We start from the raw sequence: 15,512 nt of genomic DNA, 5'->3' as shown, positions 1-15,512 counted from the left end.
AAGTTTATTCCAAAGGCGGGAAAAAGAGGAATGAAAGAGTGAAGATGAGCAGTGATTCGTGATTTTGGTAGTTTTACCAGAAGGGGGTTGTTGGCGGACCTTGAGCGCCCTGTGGAAATGTGGTTGGGACAAATCGCAGAGAGAGCAGGGGGGGCAAGGCTGGAGAGGAGTCGGTAGAAGACAGAAAGACCACCGACCAACCTGCGGTGATTGAGTGAGAGGCCCGAAGACTCAGCTTCATTGCGGGAGATGCCAATGATCTTAAAAGCCCTGGTTTCGACAGCGTGAAGTCGAGAAAGGTGGGAGGCAGGAGCACCAGCCCAGAGGGGAGAGCAGTACTCCATCAGGCTACGGACAAAAGCTTTGTAAGTGGTCAGGAGCTCAAGAGGGCCGAGGAAGGACTTTGCACGACGGAGGATTCCCAGTCGGCGACTGGCTTTTGAGGCAAGGTTGGAAATGTGACTTTCCCAGGAAAGGTCATGGCAGATAGTGAGACCCAGAAGCTTGAAAGAAAAGACTTCTTCCAGAGGATTGTTGAGAAAGTGGATGGGGGGTTTTGTAAACGGTCCTTTCGAAGAGACATAGTGAGAGTGTGAGATTTGTCTGGATTGAAAGACATGTTCCACGTGTTGGACCAGTTTGTGATTTTATCCAGATCTGCAGTGAGCGAAGAAGCTGCTGCTTGCCGGTCTGAGGGATGACAGATGGTACGGCAGAGGGTTGAGTCATCGGCAAAGAGAAATAGAGGATTTTCCAGAGAGTCCGAGAGATCATTGATGAAAACCAGAAAAAGAACAGGGCCCAGAACGCTACCTTGAGGAACTCCAGCCTGCACAGGAAGAGGGGATGAAAGAACTCCATTTAGGGCCACACGTTGACTGCGACAGGAGAGGAAGTCTGCGAGCCATGAGTGGAGATGGCCTTGAATACCATGGGCAGAGAGTTTGGTGAGTAGGGCAGGGTGCCAGACTGTGTCAAAAGCACGTGATATGTCCAGGGATACGGCTCGGATTTCCTGTCTGGCATTGAGGACCTCCATCCATTGATGGGAGAGCAGTAGCAGCATATCTAGGGTAGAGTGACCTTGTCTGAAACCAAATTGATGATTGGAAATCAAGCCATTGGAGAAGAGGAAGGATTTCATGTCTGAAGCGATGATGGATTCCATAACCTTGCTGATGATTGGGAGAAGGCTGATTGGTCTATAGTTACAGGGATCTGTTTTTGCACCTTTTTTATGCAGGGCAGTGATGTTAGCAGATTTCCAAGCAGATGGCAGATGACCTTGGGAAAATGAGAGGGTGAATAGAACAGAGAGAGGGTGAGCAAGAGCAGAAGAGCAGGCTTTGAGGACACGTGGGCTGATGCCGTCTGGACCGGTTGCAGAATCTGACTCGAGGTTTGAAAGCAAGCTCTCCACCTTGTCAGGAGAAAAGGATACAGAGTCCAGGGACAGTTGGGTGCGACTGGGTAAAGTGGGTAGAGATAGTGATGGGTTTGGGACACAAGATTTAGCTGCAAACACCGAGTTTAGACATTCAGCTTTATCACGTGTGGAATCAGCAGTGCGGCCATTTGAGGTAAGGGAGGGGATGGAGGGGGAACATACACCAGAAACAGATTTGATTAAACGCCACCAGGATTTTGAGGAGGGAGAGAGGTTTGAGAGTTCAGACTTGAGATGAGAAAGATGTTGTTTTCTGGCTCTCCTGAGGGTAGCTACACACTTGTTCCGAGCTTTGTGGAAAGAACTGAGATTGCCCTCAGTTGGGTTTGCTTTCCATGAGGCAAAGGCAAGTTGTTTCAGGACAACTGCCTCGCCACAAGCTTCAGTAAACCAAGGGCGGGAGGAAGGGTAAGACAACTGAACACGAGAGGGGATAAATCTGTGCATGAGGGAGAGCAAGTTTCTTTGAAAGAATTCCCAGGATGAGTTGATGTTTGAGAAAGTAGTGATAGGAGACCAGTCTGTAAGTTTGATGGCTGCTCGGAGACCCTGCCAGTCGGCTTGAGTGAAATGCCAGACTCGACGGCGGTGAGGTGGTTCTCTGATAACAGCCAGAGAGATGTCCACTTTAATAAGGACGTGGTCAGAAGAACCAATTGGAGCGAAGGAAGAGCAGCAGATATTGTCAGGGAAATTTGTCAAAATCAGATCCAGAAGAGATGGAGTACCATTGGTTGAGATCCGGGTCGGGAAGTTGACCGATTGAGTCAGTCCCAATGAGTCACAGAAAGCTTTTGCTGATGTCCCATGGCAGGTGAGAGAGGTACCCACACCTAGCCAACTGGCGTGATGACAATTGAAGTCGCCACATAAGAGGAAGAGAGAGTTTGGATGAGAAGATAGAAGAAGGTCCATGTTTTCGGAGAGTGAGGTGTAGATGGAGTCATCACAGTTCGGTGGACGGTACAGTACACATATAAACATGAGGTGGGAGTGGAGGGGAAGCCGAAGCCAGAGGTATTCCTGGGGGTGTGGGGGAGTGAGAGCAGTGCAGGGAGAGTGAGGAATAGAGTCTTTGATGAAGAGAGCAACACCTCCACCAGGACGAGGCTCAGGTCTGTCATACCGTAAGAGGGAGTAACCAGGGAGAGATACTTGGGAGTCAGACACGTCTTGGGAGAGGAAAGTTTCTGTTAGGCAGATAATGTCTGGTTTGTCAGTGGCAACCTGCATGGAAAGATCTGAAAGGTTTGAGTGAAGGCCCCGGATATTTGAGGTCCACACTTTTAATGAAGAGGTAGGGGAGGAGGCTTTTGGTGCAGGAGGTGGAGGGGGCGGGGGAGGGTCGGACGAGGGACGAGGGGGGGAGGTAAGGAGGGGTGCTGAGGGAGTGTGGGGTATTGCAGAATAGCGGGGGGAGGGGGCCGAATGAGGAGGAGAAAAGGCTCTGTGGTGCTGTGAGAGAGGGGGGACAAGAGACAAGGAAGATGGCAGTTGAGGATTTGAGGAGGTGGAGTGAAGAGATGGAGGTGAGAGGGCAGTGGAGGGAGGCAGGTTGGTGGATGAGAGGGGGGCAACTTAGAGAAGGAAGAGTGAGGGGGATTAAAGGTGGGAGAAAGGTGAGGGGGAATTTTTGAAAGAGGTGAGAGGGAGGCTTGGAGGGAGAAGAGTGGGATGGTTGCTTTGAGAGTGAGAGTGAGGGGTGAGGGGGTGAGTTGGCACTGAAGTTGGAAAAAAGAATGGTTGATGGAAAGCGAGCATCCATGGCAAACTGTGGTTTTTAAAAGTTTTAGGTCAGAGATACGATTTAACACAATTCGTGATGGATGCAATGAAGGCGAATTCAGAGCATGGAGAGAAGAAGCGCTGTAATAGTTGGATTTTTTAGGCAAGGAATGAAGGAGAGGTCGAAATGAGAGCAGTCTGTTAAAATAGCAGAAGAGTAGTGCATTGTGAAACAGTAAAGAGTACCACATGTGTGAGAGAGGAAGATGAAGCATTATAAGATCGTTTTTGTTGTTAATATTAATGTATGAGAGAGTTCAACAGATTAGGTCATGGAAGTGTAAAAAAAAAAAAAAAGAAATCGAGGAAGACGAGGAGGAAGTTAAGAGGAAGAAGTAGCAGAATCGGGAGAAGGTTGTTGTTGTTGTTGTTGGGTTTTTTATTTTTTATTTTTTATTTTTTTTTTTATTTTTTTTGAGATAAGAAAGAGATTAGTTGGGAGAATGGGGGATATTTGGAAAGTGGGGAGGATGAAAATTGAAGTTAATGCGGAGGATAGAAATTGAAGGTAATGGGGAGAAAAAACAAACAAACAAAAAAAAAAAACGATCGAACACCAAGTGGAACCGGTAGGCCTCAAGCCTAGGACTAGGCCTCAAACACCAGGTGAGAACGTCGACAATAAATACTCACAAAATAGCACGATTTTTGAAACAAAACCGAACTAGGAACACACATTAACATGTAGGTGAGAAAATTAAACAGTTAAAACGGGACAAATAACAACCGGAACTTAACTTTGAGAATGTCAGCAGGGAGCCCCGAAGGAGACCTCTTGCCGCTCAAAACCGGAACCGGAAGTCCATCAAAATGGTTGAGCTCAATTTGATGATAACTTCACAGTGATCCTCAGGGTGGAGATGACTTTTTGATATACCAACAATAAATTGTATCTCTCTGGCTAGCGATACTAACGAATGTACAAAACGATGCGTTCATGTGTCAGATGATCTCTGTGCTATAACAACACATCACATGGAGGTTAACATACATACACACACACACACACACACACACACACACACACACACACACACACACACGTGCACATTATTTGTGATATATATATATATATATATATATATATATATATATATATATATATATATATATATATATATGTATATATATATATATATATATATATATATATATATATATATATATATATATATATATATATATATATATATATATATATATATATATATATATATATATATATATATATATATATGCACACACGAAGGTGGAACTTTGAGGCTTGGGAAGGCACAAAACACACACAAACACACCCACACACACGTGCGTTGCAATAATATAGCATCTCCTTCAGGGCGAGACTAAAAATGGAACGTGCTGTTTCATTCCTTGCTGCTCAACATCGCTCAGCTGGAAGGATAGATCACAGACAAACAACGCTGGTAAGGCAATGGCAAACCATCCAGTATAACCCTTGCCAAGAAACTTCTTAGCCAGTGTGTCTGTAGGTATCTATGTATACATATACATATTGAATCCGTTTACATGTTTGATGTATGCTCGATACCGAGTGCAGATGTTCCACATTGTCTTCCCTGTGTGAGTCTGACCTGTAAACTAAATGGAAGGAATTGGGATCTCCACAACACACATAAGTGTTTATTGTTTATTTTTCTGTACTTATCAAAGAGCATTTATTTGGCCAGCTGTTTAAACTTGTCTCTGTTATCCGTCTATCAAATTGAAGCTCAAAAGGAAAACAGGCAGTCTTTATTTGAAATAATAAAAATAAATAGTCTGCAAACAGAAACCCTCGAATTTGACTCGTTTTTCTTCCACATTATCTTGCAGACCAATCATGAGAAAATAGACCGATATATTCTTCTCCAGAAGTCAGATGTTGTAATCACATATTCAATTAACTTTGCATTTATGATTGGATTAAGTGGCTAACCTCAATAAGATGCGTTTTCGATGTCAAAATAAAAATCAGACTCTTTTTATAGATACTTCTCTGCAATCCTTACAGTTTCAACATGTGATGTCAACAGTGTGTGCGAAAGCAATTTTATCAGATGAGTGCAAGGAACAGCTGGTTCATCGGGTGTGTTGGCAAAACAAAGACAAAGACAAATAGCGATTACTTCCGAAGATCGTGTTCCATCCTTGGGGATTGTGGCATCAGGATCTTCCAATCTTTCCTCAAAAACCTACCACCTATCTACCTGCGCATTTATTTAGCAAAGGACTCTTTATTTTACATACATGACTTAATACTTTAGAGTGCCACAACAAGATGACGAAACCATTATACAGCACTACAAAAAGCCGAACACACAAAGATGGAAGGAAATCATGTAAACAAAATGGGAGAAAATAAAGATAATAACAAGAAGACATTGGTGGATACAAATTTAGGGAATATGGAACAGTTTACATTTTATGAGGGACACAAAACTTCACACTTGCATGGGTAGAGGCCCAAAAACTCCATAACTTCAGAACCATGAAACTTTGCGGCCCCAACCTTTGTATGCGCACAAAGGAAACTCCAAGGGAGTGCATGAATGAAAATTTGGTGTTTGGATAAATTTAAACACCTCTTCTGAAGATAATTACCAGCTTACATCCATGAAAGGCTTATCCTTGGTCAGCCCTTTGTCAGCTCGTTGGGGTCTTCATTTGCCATTTTGTTTGGCCTATTCAAACATGTCTTGACTTGGAAACATGATCTACACTCTTGGACTAAAGTATGTAATCGAAATATTATTTTGGATTTGAGAATCGGATCTCGTGGACTAAATAAGTGTCAATTTGGAATGAAATTTGAAAATTTAAAGAAATTATCAATTTGTCAAGCATTGGATTGTTGGCTCACGAAGAGGGAATGTGAGCTGCGTTTGGACCGTTTACCAGTGAGTATGTGTTGTGTTTGCATCATCTAAGGTTTTTAAATAATCATGTGGCTGAAATAGCACTTACTATATCATACGAAACACCATCATACTAAATACCGCACAAAGACATACTGAAGATACTAAAATGACAGACTAAAATAAGAAGACATATTAAAATGGGACAGACTAAAAATGAAGACATTAAATGGGACAGACTAAACACTGCACAAAGATATCCAGAGACCCTTTTTCTATTCTTTTTTTTTGGAAATGAACACTTTTTAAGCAGTCGGAACTGCAGATAAGCTCAATTCTGCAGTTTAAGTTTTGAAATTTTCCTCTGCTAAAGAGATTTTAAAGCTTATCACATTTTAGTTGGAATTAAACAAGTAAAAAAGACAAAATGTCATAGCCGCCGTTGTTTTAGTAACTTTTCAGTACGGAGTTAAAGGGCTAGCCCATATTTATGTGCAACTAAAATGGCTGCCAGTCTACCAGTCGGTCATCATTGATCAGATCGCAAAATAAAGTGAGGTGAATGTGTATGCCATCATGTACTGTGCTTGTGCCAAGTTTGAACAAAATCAGACGATGCATGTCTGAGAAATTGGTGGGGACACATTTAGGTAGGAAAATGGTTGCCAGTCGGCCATTTTGGATCTCATCTCGAAAAAAATGACGTGCATATGTAAGCCATCATTCTTTGTTTGTGTGACAAGTTTAAATAACATCAGTAAATGCATGTCCGAGAAACGGTCAAGGACGTGTTCAATATTGGGGTATTTAATGACTAAAATGGCCGCCAGTAGGCCATCTTATATCTGAACTCAAAAAAACATGATGTGCATATGTGTACCAACATCTGTTGTCTTATTGTCAAATGTGAATAAAATCGGTCCATACATGTCAGAGATATTGTTGCGGAAGCACGGACACTCGTACGGACACGAAAATCGAGACCAAATCCATCAGCCCCCATTTTTTGGATCTCATTGGACTAAGTCCAATGGGGGCTAATAAAGGCACGAATACCACCAAAGAGTTGTGAAGGGGGAGAGGGTTTGGGAGGAGGTAAGTGTGAGGGGAGGGGAAGGGAAGGTAGCGACATATAATGTGCCTTTATTTAATAACAACTTTATTTAATAAAGTGCCTTTATTACTGTTAGGTAGATGTTCAGCCAGGTAGCTTTGCCTATTCTAGAAAACCACCCAGTGTTGTCTGCTCCTGTAAATGCATGAAATGCCGGCAAAGCCTTTGCTCGATCTGCACCCAGAGCTTTCCTTATTGATTTCACTTCCAAAATCCCAGATGCTATTGAAACACAAGTATTTTTCAGCAGGATTTCATAATTTGCTACAACCAGCACCAGTACATCTGTGTCTGGGGACAAGAACATGAGCTGTGCATCAGATGGGTTGTGACATGAAGCCAGAACTGCATGGTGGATCAACAAGGTGTCTGCTTCTTCATGGTTGTTGCCTTCAAAGTCCAATTGACTGTTGCTCTCGATGTGTCCTGCAGCAGAAGCAATGACAAGCTTGGGGGATTCATTGCTGTATTCAACCGTCTTTGATGCCAGATACTGTCAGATCATCCTTTGTTTGGTCATGAGAAAGTAAGCGGCTCATTGGAATGTTCTTGATGTTTGTGTCATCTCTGATTTGGTATTGGATTGGATCCTTTCCTTGTCTTCTTTTCTCCCTTGTGATGTGCTTCAAAGAATCCGCCTTGTAGGTATCAAACACCAGAATCACCTCATCGTAGTCTCTGGTTAGAGACATCAGTCTGCCGTAGAGCCATTCACTTAAATTTTTGACTGTAACTGCTGTTGCTGGCTTCTTTGTCAGCTTTTGGACAACAACCATGCCACCCACTAGTGCAATTTTGCGACTAGGATGACCATCTTGACTGGAGCGCAGAGTTTCAGTGTCGATTGGAGCTTCACCTGCAGCTTGTGGTTGATTCTGATCTGCTGTGTCTTCCTTTGACAGCTTTTCTAGGAGGTGGATCAACTTTGACTTGTCAGTGCATTTCAGTATATCCCCATTGGGGGCAAAGAGTGCTCTTGGTGTCTGTGTGAACTCATAGTTGCCAACAGCCTGTTTCTCGTCAATCTGTCTGTTAGACCGGGCCAGTACCAGCAGTCTGCCATACAGATATTTGGTCTCCTTGAGATCTAAAGTTTTGTCTCGGATTTTCACAGTGGACTTCTTGTTGCCAGACATGGACATTTTGTTGTTTTTCCTTCTTGACTGGTGCCCAGAGGCTGATTTCTCCATTGATTCTCTCTGACACATAGTCTTCATACAGTTTCTGCACAGTGTCATTGATGTTCTAGATCTGTGGGACATACTCCTGTGGGACGTAGGCATGTGTGATCATGTTGTACAGCTTGTCACCCTCAGCAGTAACTGGGTTGCCATGACTCAGTATGACAGCCTTAATTTTGTCAATTGCCTCATGATCTCTTCTGATGGCACTAGATCCTATTCCAGGATGCTCTATGTTATTGCCAACTGTTCTAATGCCAAACTGACTCTTGAACTCTCTGGACAGGCATGACAGTTTGGGTGTAGCCATGAAGAATCTCTGTCTCGTGTTGGCATTGTTGGAGATTCCAATCAGTCCATAGTGGGTTTTCATCTGCTTGTTGAGATGTTCGCATGCGTGGTCTGTACCTATGGACACAAATGGAATGTCATTTCTGGTGACTGACAGATTATCTGCTTCGAGTTCCTTCCAGGTCTCAGGATGATTGGTTTTGAGGTCATGCATATCAGCAATGTATCCGGGCCAGAGTCGCTTGTATTTGATCCGGTCAAAAGCAAAGAACAGCTTGCTGAGTGCTTCTGCAGCTTGCAAATGGAGTGCCAGCATTTTGGAGTGCAAACGTCTTTCAGCTGTGGGTTCTCTCTGAAGAATTCCTCCAGTACCAGTTCATACAGAGCAACATATGAGTAGATGTGGGCCCGGAGTGAACACTTGTAATGTGTGCACTTGAGGATCTGCCTCGTTGTTGCTGCACCATAGACGTCAGCTTCTATCCAGGCATCATCTATGCCTGAATTCTCTATGGAGGCTCCAAGAGCTCTCAGAGAAGCCATGACGGCATGTAGTTCACCAAGTCTGGAGACAACCGTGCGCTTCAAGTCAGGCCTGGCATCCAACAACTGCACAACCTTCTCATAGAGGGCCATGTCAAATGAGATGACAGTAGGATGTTCTTCACCAACTGCCAGGCGCCTCAGCTCACTTGTCTGCATAATCATGGTGAGAAGGGTTGACCATTCATGTGCCACCTCTGGAAGCAGTGGTAGAGATACAATCTGAGTGACAGGCTGACTTGCGGACAGCAGTGAGTTGTAGTTGTTGCCTGCCCAACATGGAATCTTGCGAAAGTTCTCTCCCGTCTTCAGTCTGGATACTGCATAAGCAATTGCCCATCCTCGGTGAGTCAGTTGATAGTTTCCAGAGATGCCATCCTTGTTGACTGCAAACTGTCTGGTCCTTTTGTTTGGTTGGGGTTTGGGCTTGTCACAATGCATCATCTGTACATGGTATGGCGTGACTGACAGACGTTTTGCATCACCAATGGTCAGAGGTGGGGCAACTATTTCTTCAGGAGCATCGGCTTTCTGGTATACTGCCACAATTGTTCCATGAGTGGTGCCTTTGCCGTCAGCAGTATCTTCAGAAAAATCTGTGTTGTCTGCAGCAAAGAAGACAAATGTTTCCTTGTTCAGGAAGGGGGGTACATACAGGCCTCAAAACTGTTGGGTGTCTTCTATTACAGCATTGGCAAGAACAGTTTCCAAAAGCAAGGTGTGGCCATGTGAGACACAATAGCCCTGTGTATTGCGAAGACCCATCAACGTTTTGTTTCGTGTGTCATGATGCACAGTCAGGGCCAGCCCCAGGACTTGAGGGTTTTCTCTTGCATGTTGATGCCTGAAGGTTGCTGATTCTCTGCTTGAATTGTACTTCACCTGTCTGTTGGACCTGAATCCATAGAGGATGTTTTGGCTCACTGTGAGTGCCATTCTGTCGACGACACTGGTCCTTGTTTCAGTTTCCAGCTTATCCAAAGGACCCACTGTGATCCAGCGGATCATAGTGTACAGTTCACTGGGAACGTCATTGGTGTTGCTCGAAACTGGGATGACATTTGCTAGTTCTTCCTTCTTAAAATCAGCAATGCTCTTGCATATTATCTGTACTGCTTTAAAGATGGTCTTCATGTTGTCCATATCATTGTCATCACTTGTAATAACAGAATGCATCATGTCTTCCTCGCATGCTTCAGGAGAGTACAAGACTGCTGGCTTTCTTCTGTTCTTCTGCAGGACAGACTTCACACTGGGCAGTTCAGTAAGGATCATCTCCTTCAGCCACCATCTGGTGAATGCCGGTAAATGGTTTTCTATACCGTCTGGTCCAAGCATTCTCGTGTATGCGGTTTCAATGTCGTCAATTGAGAGGTAGGCTTGGTTTTGAGTTTGCACATCAACAAGGTTGATCAGCTCAGTCAGACATGCATTTTGTAGCGGATGGACTTTTGATGAACTCTTTGTGTCACCTTGATCTCGCGTGGCATGGAATACATGTTTTGTCCAACAAGATTTGTGATATCTAACATCGACTGCATGGACATCTGTTGATGAGATACATGTGTTCAGTCTCGTTTTGAATGCTGGATTTTGGGACTTATTTACAGCTGATTTGAGAGTTTCTCCAGCATTTTGTGTGCAGACTTTGAACAACTGTTCATCAGTGTCTTCTTGACAGAAGAAACACAGGTCCTTGTCCAGTGGCACCATACATGACCGTGTGAATGGGGAAGACTGACCAGATGGGCTTGGTTCATCCATATCAGTGCTTCCTCTGTTCTGTCCACGTCTTTTGGCAGGGTATGACCCAGTGGATAATGCATGTTCATAGCTGTCTCGGGCTCGCTGAATGTGGTGCTTGTGAGTCGTGACCAGGTAACAGCTGTGATGCCAAAATGCATGCTCTTTACATCGTGTTTCTTTTATGATGTCCGTGAGCAACTTTTGCATTTCAACATCGTTTCCATCTTTCAAGCTGGCTCTCTCCTGTACTGTATCTAGTATCTTCTGGTAGGAATCTAGTCTAGGATGTAATACCAAGTGTCCTTTACTTTGGTCATCAGACTGACAGAGTATGCACAGCTTCCAGTTAATTATTTCCTGACCCTGTCTCTCTGCTCCAAGCTGACGAACCTGAGACATCTTGCTCATGTTGCTCTAATACTGGTCTGCAAAAAGAAAGGTAAACACCACCCATTAACATACAACACCCAATACTGCACATACAACATGCAAGGTATAATATTGTACATACAAAAAATAGTCAGAGGGGCTTTGCAGTTGACATACCTGGAAACACAGCTAACATGTGCTAACTAGCGTTACCATGTGAACCAAGCTTCATGTCCATGAGTCTTCGATTGAGAAAGACGAGGAATCTTACAATGGTATTATTTCTGGCCCTGGTGCTTGGTATCAACAGTTTCACCGATGTCAGGATGAACAAGAGAAAGTCTGGTTTTGAGTTCTCGCTTCATAAGCATTTCGGCTGGAGGCACTCCAGTTATGGTATGTGGTCTGTATCTGTAACCTAGCAACACGCGTCACAAACATGTCTGAAGCAAACCTTGAGTAACACGCCTTAACCCTTGCTTGATAATGTGTAAAGCACGCACTGCCTGACCGTTAGAAGTGGGTTTAAACAGAGCAGAACGGACATGTTTGATACCATTAAACTTCATGAATTCCTGAAATTCCTGACATGTAAAACACGAACCATTATCGCTTAAGGCCCAGTCACACCTTGACGTTTTAGCCAGCAATGGCAACGTATTAAAATGTATGTAAAACGCTGGCTTACGTTGAACTTTTGATGTTTTTTTTTTAAAGATTCGGACGTATTCATAACGACTTGGTCTTATGCATAACGTATTAGTAACGGACACAAAACGTTTCGTTGTGTTAAAGATAACTTATACCAACGAATGCTGAACCTGTTGTCGGCCTTCACAACCTATGCCCAACGATAGTCTAACTTATGCATAGCGTGCTGCACGCATCGCCGACGATGACGTGGCGTAGGTTATGGAAAGGCTGCCGCACAACGATTCAAATCATAACCGCCGCAGAAATGGAAGTGTCAACATCGCAGTCACACCTTGGCGATCTTGCCAGCGTATGCCGACCTCTGAAAAATGCGTCTAAAACGTTGGGGCACGTCGAATACGGTATGGGTAAGTTTGGTATGCGTGAATAGAACGCTAAAGTACGCTATCATACGTCGTATTAAATGGAGTACGTCTTCTAATTTTAAACATGTTGAAAATTTTACAACGTACTTGCCGTATGACACATGCTCCGCATGCGATGGGAATACGTTTTACGCACGATATGCGATCGTTGACACACATGGACACACGTTACTTGTAAGGTGCTCATAAGTCGAAACACGTCAAGGTAATGGTTAGCGTCAGTGTTCCAGACTCCCGTTTTTTTTTTTCTTCGGTATGACGGTGTTCAGTGTACAGTGCGGTTATGATTTAAATCGTTGAGCGGCAGCCTATTAATTATATTATATTATAACCGCACTAGAAATCGAAGTGTCAAAATCACCATCATACCGAAGGAAGGAAGGAAGAAAAAAAAAAAAAAACAGGGAGTCTGGAACACTGACGCTAACCATTACCTTGATGCGTTTCGACTTATGAGCACCTTACAAGTAACGTGTGTCGATGTGTGTCACCGATCGCGTAACGTGAGTACAACACGTTACTCATAGCTTAGAAATAAGTTTCGGGTACGCTAAATATTACCTCGACGTGTTTTGACTTATGAGTAACTTACAATTAACGTGTGTCGACGTGTGTCAACGATTGCGTAACGTGCCTACAACTTATGGCCAGCGTTATGCGGAACGTGTGAGTCATACGCTGGCATAAGTCTTAAAATTTCAAGCATGGAAAATTTGAGGACAACCGAAAAGTACAACGTTTAAAACCAGCGTACAACGACGTATGGCAGTGTTTTTCAGCGTGCTCTCAATGTTATCAAAACTTACCCATAACGTATTCGACGTGTACCAGCGTTTTAGACAAATTTTCAAAAAATCGGCATCAGCTGGCTAAAACGTCAAGGTGTGACTGGGCCTTTACCAACACATCAGGTCGATCGTGAGTAGCAAACATGACACATAACTTCTCAATGGTGGTGGCAGAAGTGCTGGTAGACATGATAGAGCACTCGATCCACTTAGAAAATGCATCAATGACAACAAGGAACATTTTCCCTAAGAACGGACCTGCAAAGTCAACATGAATCTGGACCAAGGATTGGAAGGCAACGACGAAAGACTGAGCCATGATTGCACTGGTGACCTGCTGAGCTGCATACACATATCACAACAATCAACACAAGATTCAAGTTCAGAATCAATACCAGGCCACCAAACATGAGACCTTGCGATAGCTTTCATCGTAACATTACCAGGGTGGGTACTATGTAGTTCAGAAACCAACTTGTCTCTTCCCTACTTTGGCATCATGACATGTCGGCTCCAAAGTAAGCATTCTGACTGGACAGATAACTAATCTCTATGACGTAAATACAGTTTGTACTCCTCTGAGTCTGGTATACTGGATCAATTGCCAGTCATATCACAATGCTTAACCATAGACAATACAGAATCTCTGTTAGATGACAACTTCACTTGAGCAGCAGTAACTGGAGAATTGTCACTCTCATACACATTCATAGCTAATACAAGGTCAGCAGGTTGAGGGGTATTGTTACAATCAGTGATCGGTACTAACAGTCGACTCAATGCATCAGCACAATTCCCAGTGCCAGGTCTGTAAGGAATAGTGTAATTGTAACCAGACAGCATCAAGGCCCACCGCTGAACACGTGATGACCCATTGGTGTTGATTCCTTTGTTCTCTGAAAACAAGAAAGTGAGTGGTTTGTGATCAGTTACAAGCTCAAATTTACGACCAAACAAATACTGATGCATTTTGGTTCCCGCAAACACAAAGCCTAATGCTTCTTTATCAACCATACCATCGGCTCTTTCAGCTTTCGTCAAGTTTCTGGAAGCATACACAACAGGTTGTAACTTGCCCGACTCATTGGCTTGTTGTAACACACAGTCGACCCTATAGACACTGGCATCACACGACAATACAAGATGCTTACATGGATCATAATGAACAAGCAACTTGTTAGAACACAATAGATCTTTAGCATCATTGAAGTCATCATCCTGGGCCGTGCCCCAAACCCAAGTTTTCCCTTTCCGAAGTAACTGATGCAGGGGTTCGAGCACTGTGCTCACCCGCGGCAAGAAACTACCAAAATAGTTGAGCAAACCCCAAAAAGAACACAATTGTGACATTTTCTGGTTTGAGTGCGTTCTTGATTACTTTGACTTCAGAATCACATGGCATGATCCCAGCGACAGTGACTCTTCTGCCTAGGAATACCACTTCAGGCACCATAAACACACATTTCTCACGTTTCAGTCTGAGTCCTACTTTGTCCAAATGACGCAGGACTTCCTCCAGATGACTCAAGTGTTCTGCAATGTCGCAGCCCATGATCAAGATGTCATCCTGGAACATGACAGTTTTTGGCACAGATTTCAATAAACTCTCCATGTTTCTCTGAAAGAAGGCAGCTACTGAATGTTTTTTTCCAAAAGGACAACAATTGTAGATGAACAGCTTCTTGTTTATCACCATGTGTCCTTCTCACCCTCCCCTTGATATCTTTCCCACTTCTCATCTGCTGTTGGTGTTTCCCGTTTTCCATTTTGTTCCCTTGCATTCTGCAGTGGTTCTTCCATGAGCCTCGAAAATGTATACAAAAAAATCCTTTCTCCCACTATATGTTAATTTCTTAGGATCACTGCAGTGCTTGTCTCCCACTCCTATGCTTGTTACAGATATCCGTTTTGCCTTCCGCGAGAAGCTGACATGTTTTTCTGAATTTAGGTGTAACTTTACACAGCACCAAATCAGCAATACATATTGGTGGCCTTAACGCCTTGCTTCACCTGTACCTCGACCACGTGCTCCTGCTATTTGAACCATGTATGTTCACCGCCAGCTCCGTAGAGGCTACAAATTATACTGTACGAGCTAATTTGCTCTGAGGACAAACAATTCCAGAACACGCTGAGCTCATTCAGTTATTAGTTGAGATAAATGATCTGATACATATCAAATGTAATTGATCATGATTTTCGGTCCGGTTCTTGTTGAATGAAAAGAGGAGGAATATGTGCAAAGGGATGGAGAATGAAGCATGGAAATAGAATTCCTGGTGTGTTCTTGCTTTAAAAATGTTTTTCTCTGGAA

The 15,512-nt window shown here is 43.5% G+C and overlaps 1 protein-coding gene across 1 annotated transcript; it reads right to left on the bottom strand.

Moving 5' to 3' along the window:
- Nucleotides 1-8,446: 8,446 nt before the first annotated feature.
- Nucleotides 8,447-11,472, bottom strand: LOC147012869 (uncharacterized). Its single transcript, XM_085853458.1, has 3 exons — nt 9,978-11,472; nt 8,946-9,821; nt 8,447-8,790 (listed from the first exon to the last, which is right to left on the bottom strand). Exons 1-3 carry the CDS (start codon nt 11,368-11,370, stop codon nt 8,447-8,449), a joined length of 2,613 nt encoding a protein of 870 aa, XP_085709584.1. The 5' UTR covers nt 11,371-11,472.
- Between the last annotated feature and the right edge of the window lie 4,040 nt (nt 11,473-15,512).

The sequence above is a fragment of the Eptatretus burgeri genome, chromosome 14 (genome assembly GCF_056783735.1).
Source record: "Eptatretus burgeri isolate ZD-2024b chromosome 14, Ebu_testis_v1, whole genome shotgun sequence".
In the NCBI taxonomy this organism is placed as follows: domain Eukaryota; kingdom Metazoa; phylum Chordata; class Myxini; order Myxiniformes; family Myxinidae; genus Eptatretus; species Eptatretus burgeri.
This window is presented reverse-complemented; position numbering and strand designations above follow the sequence as displayed.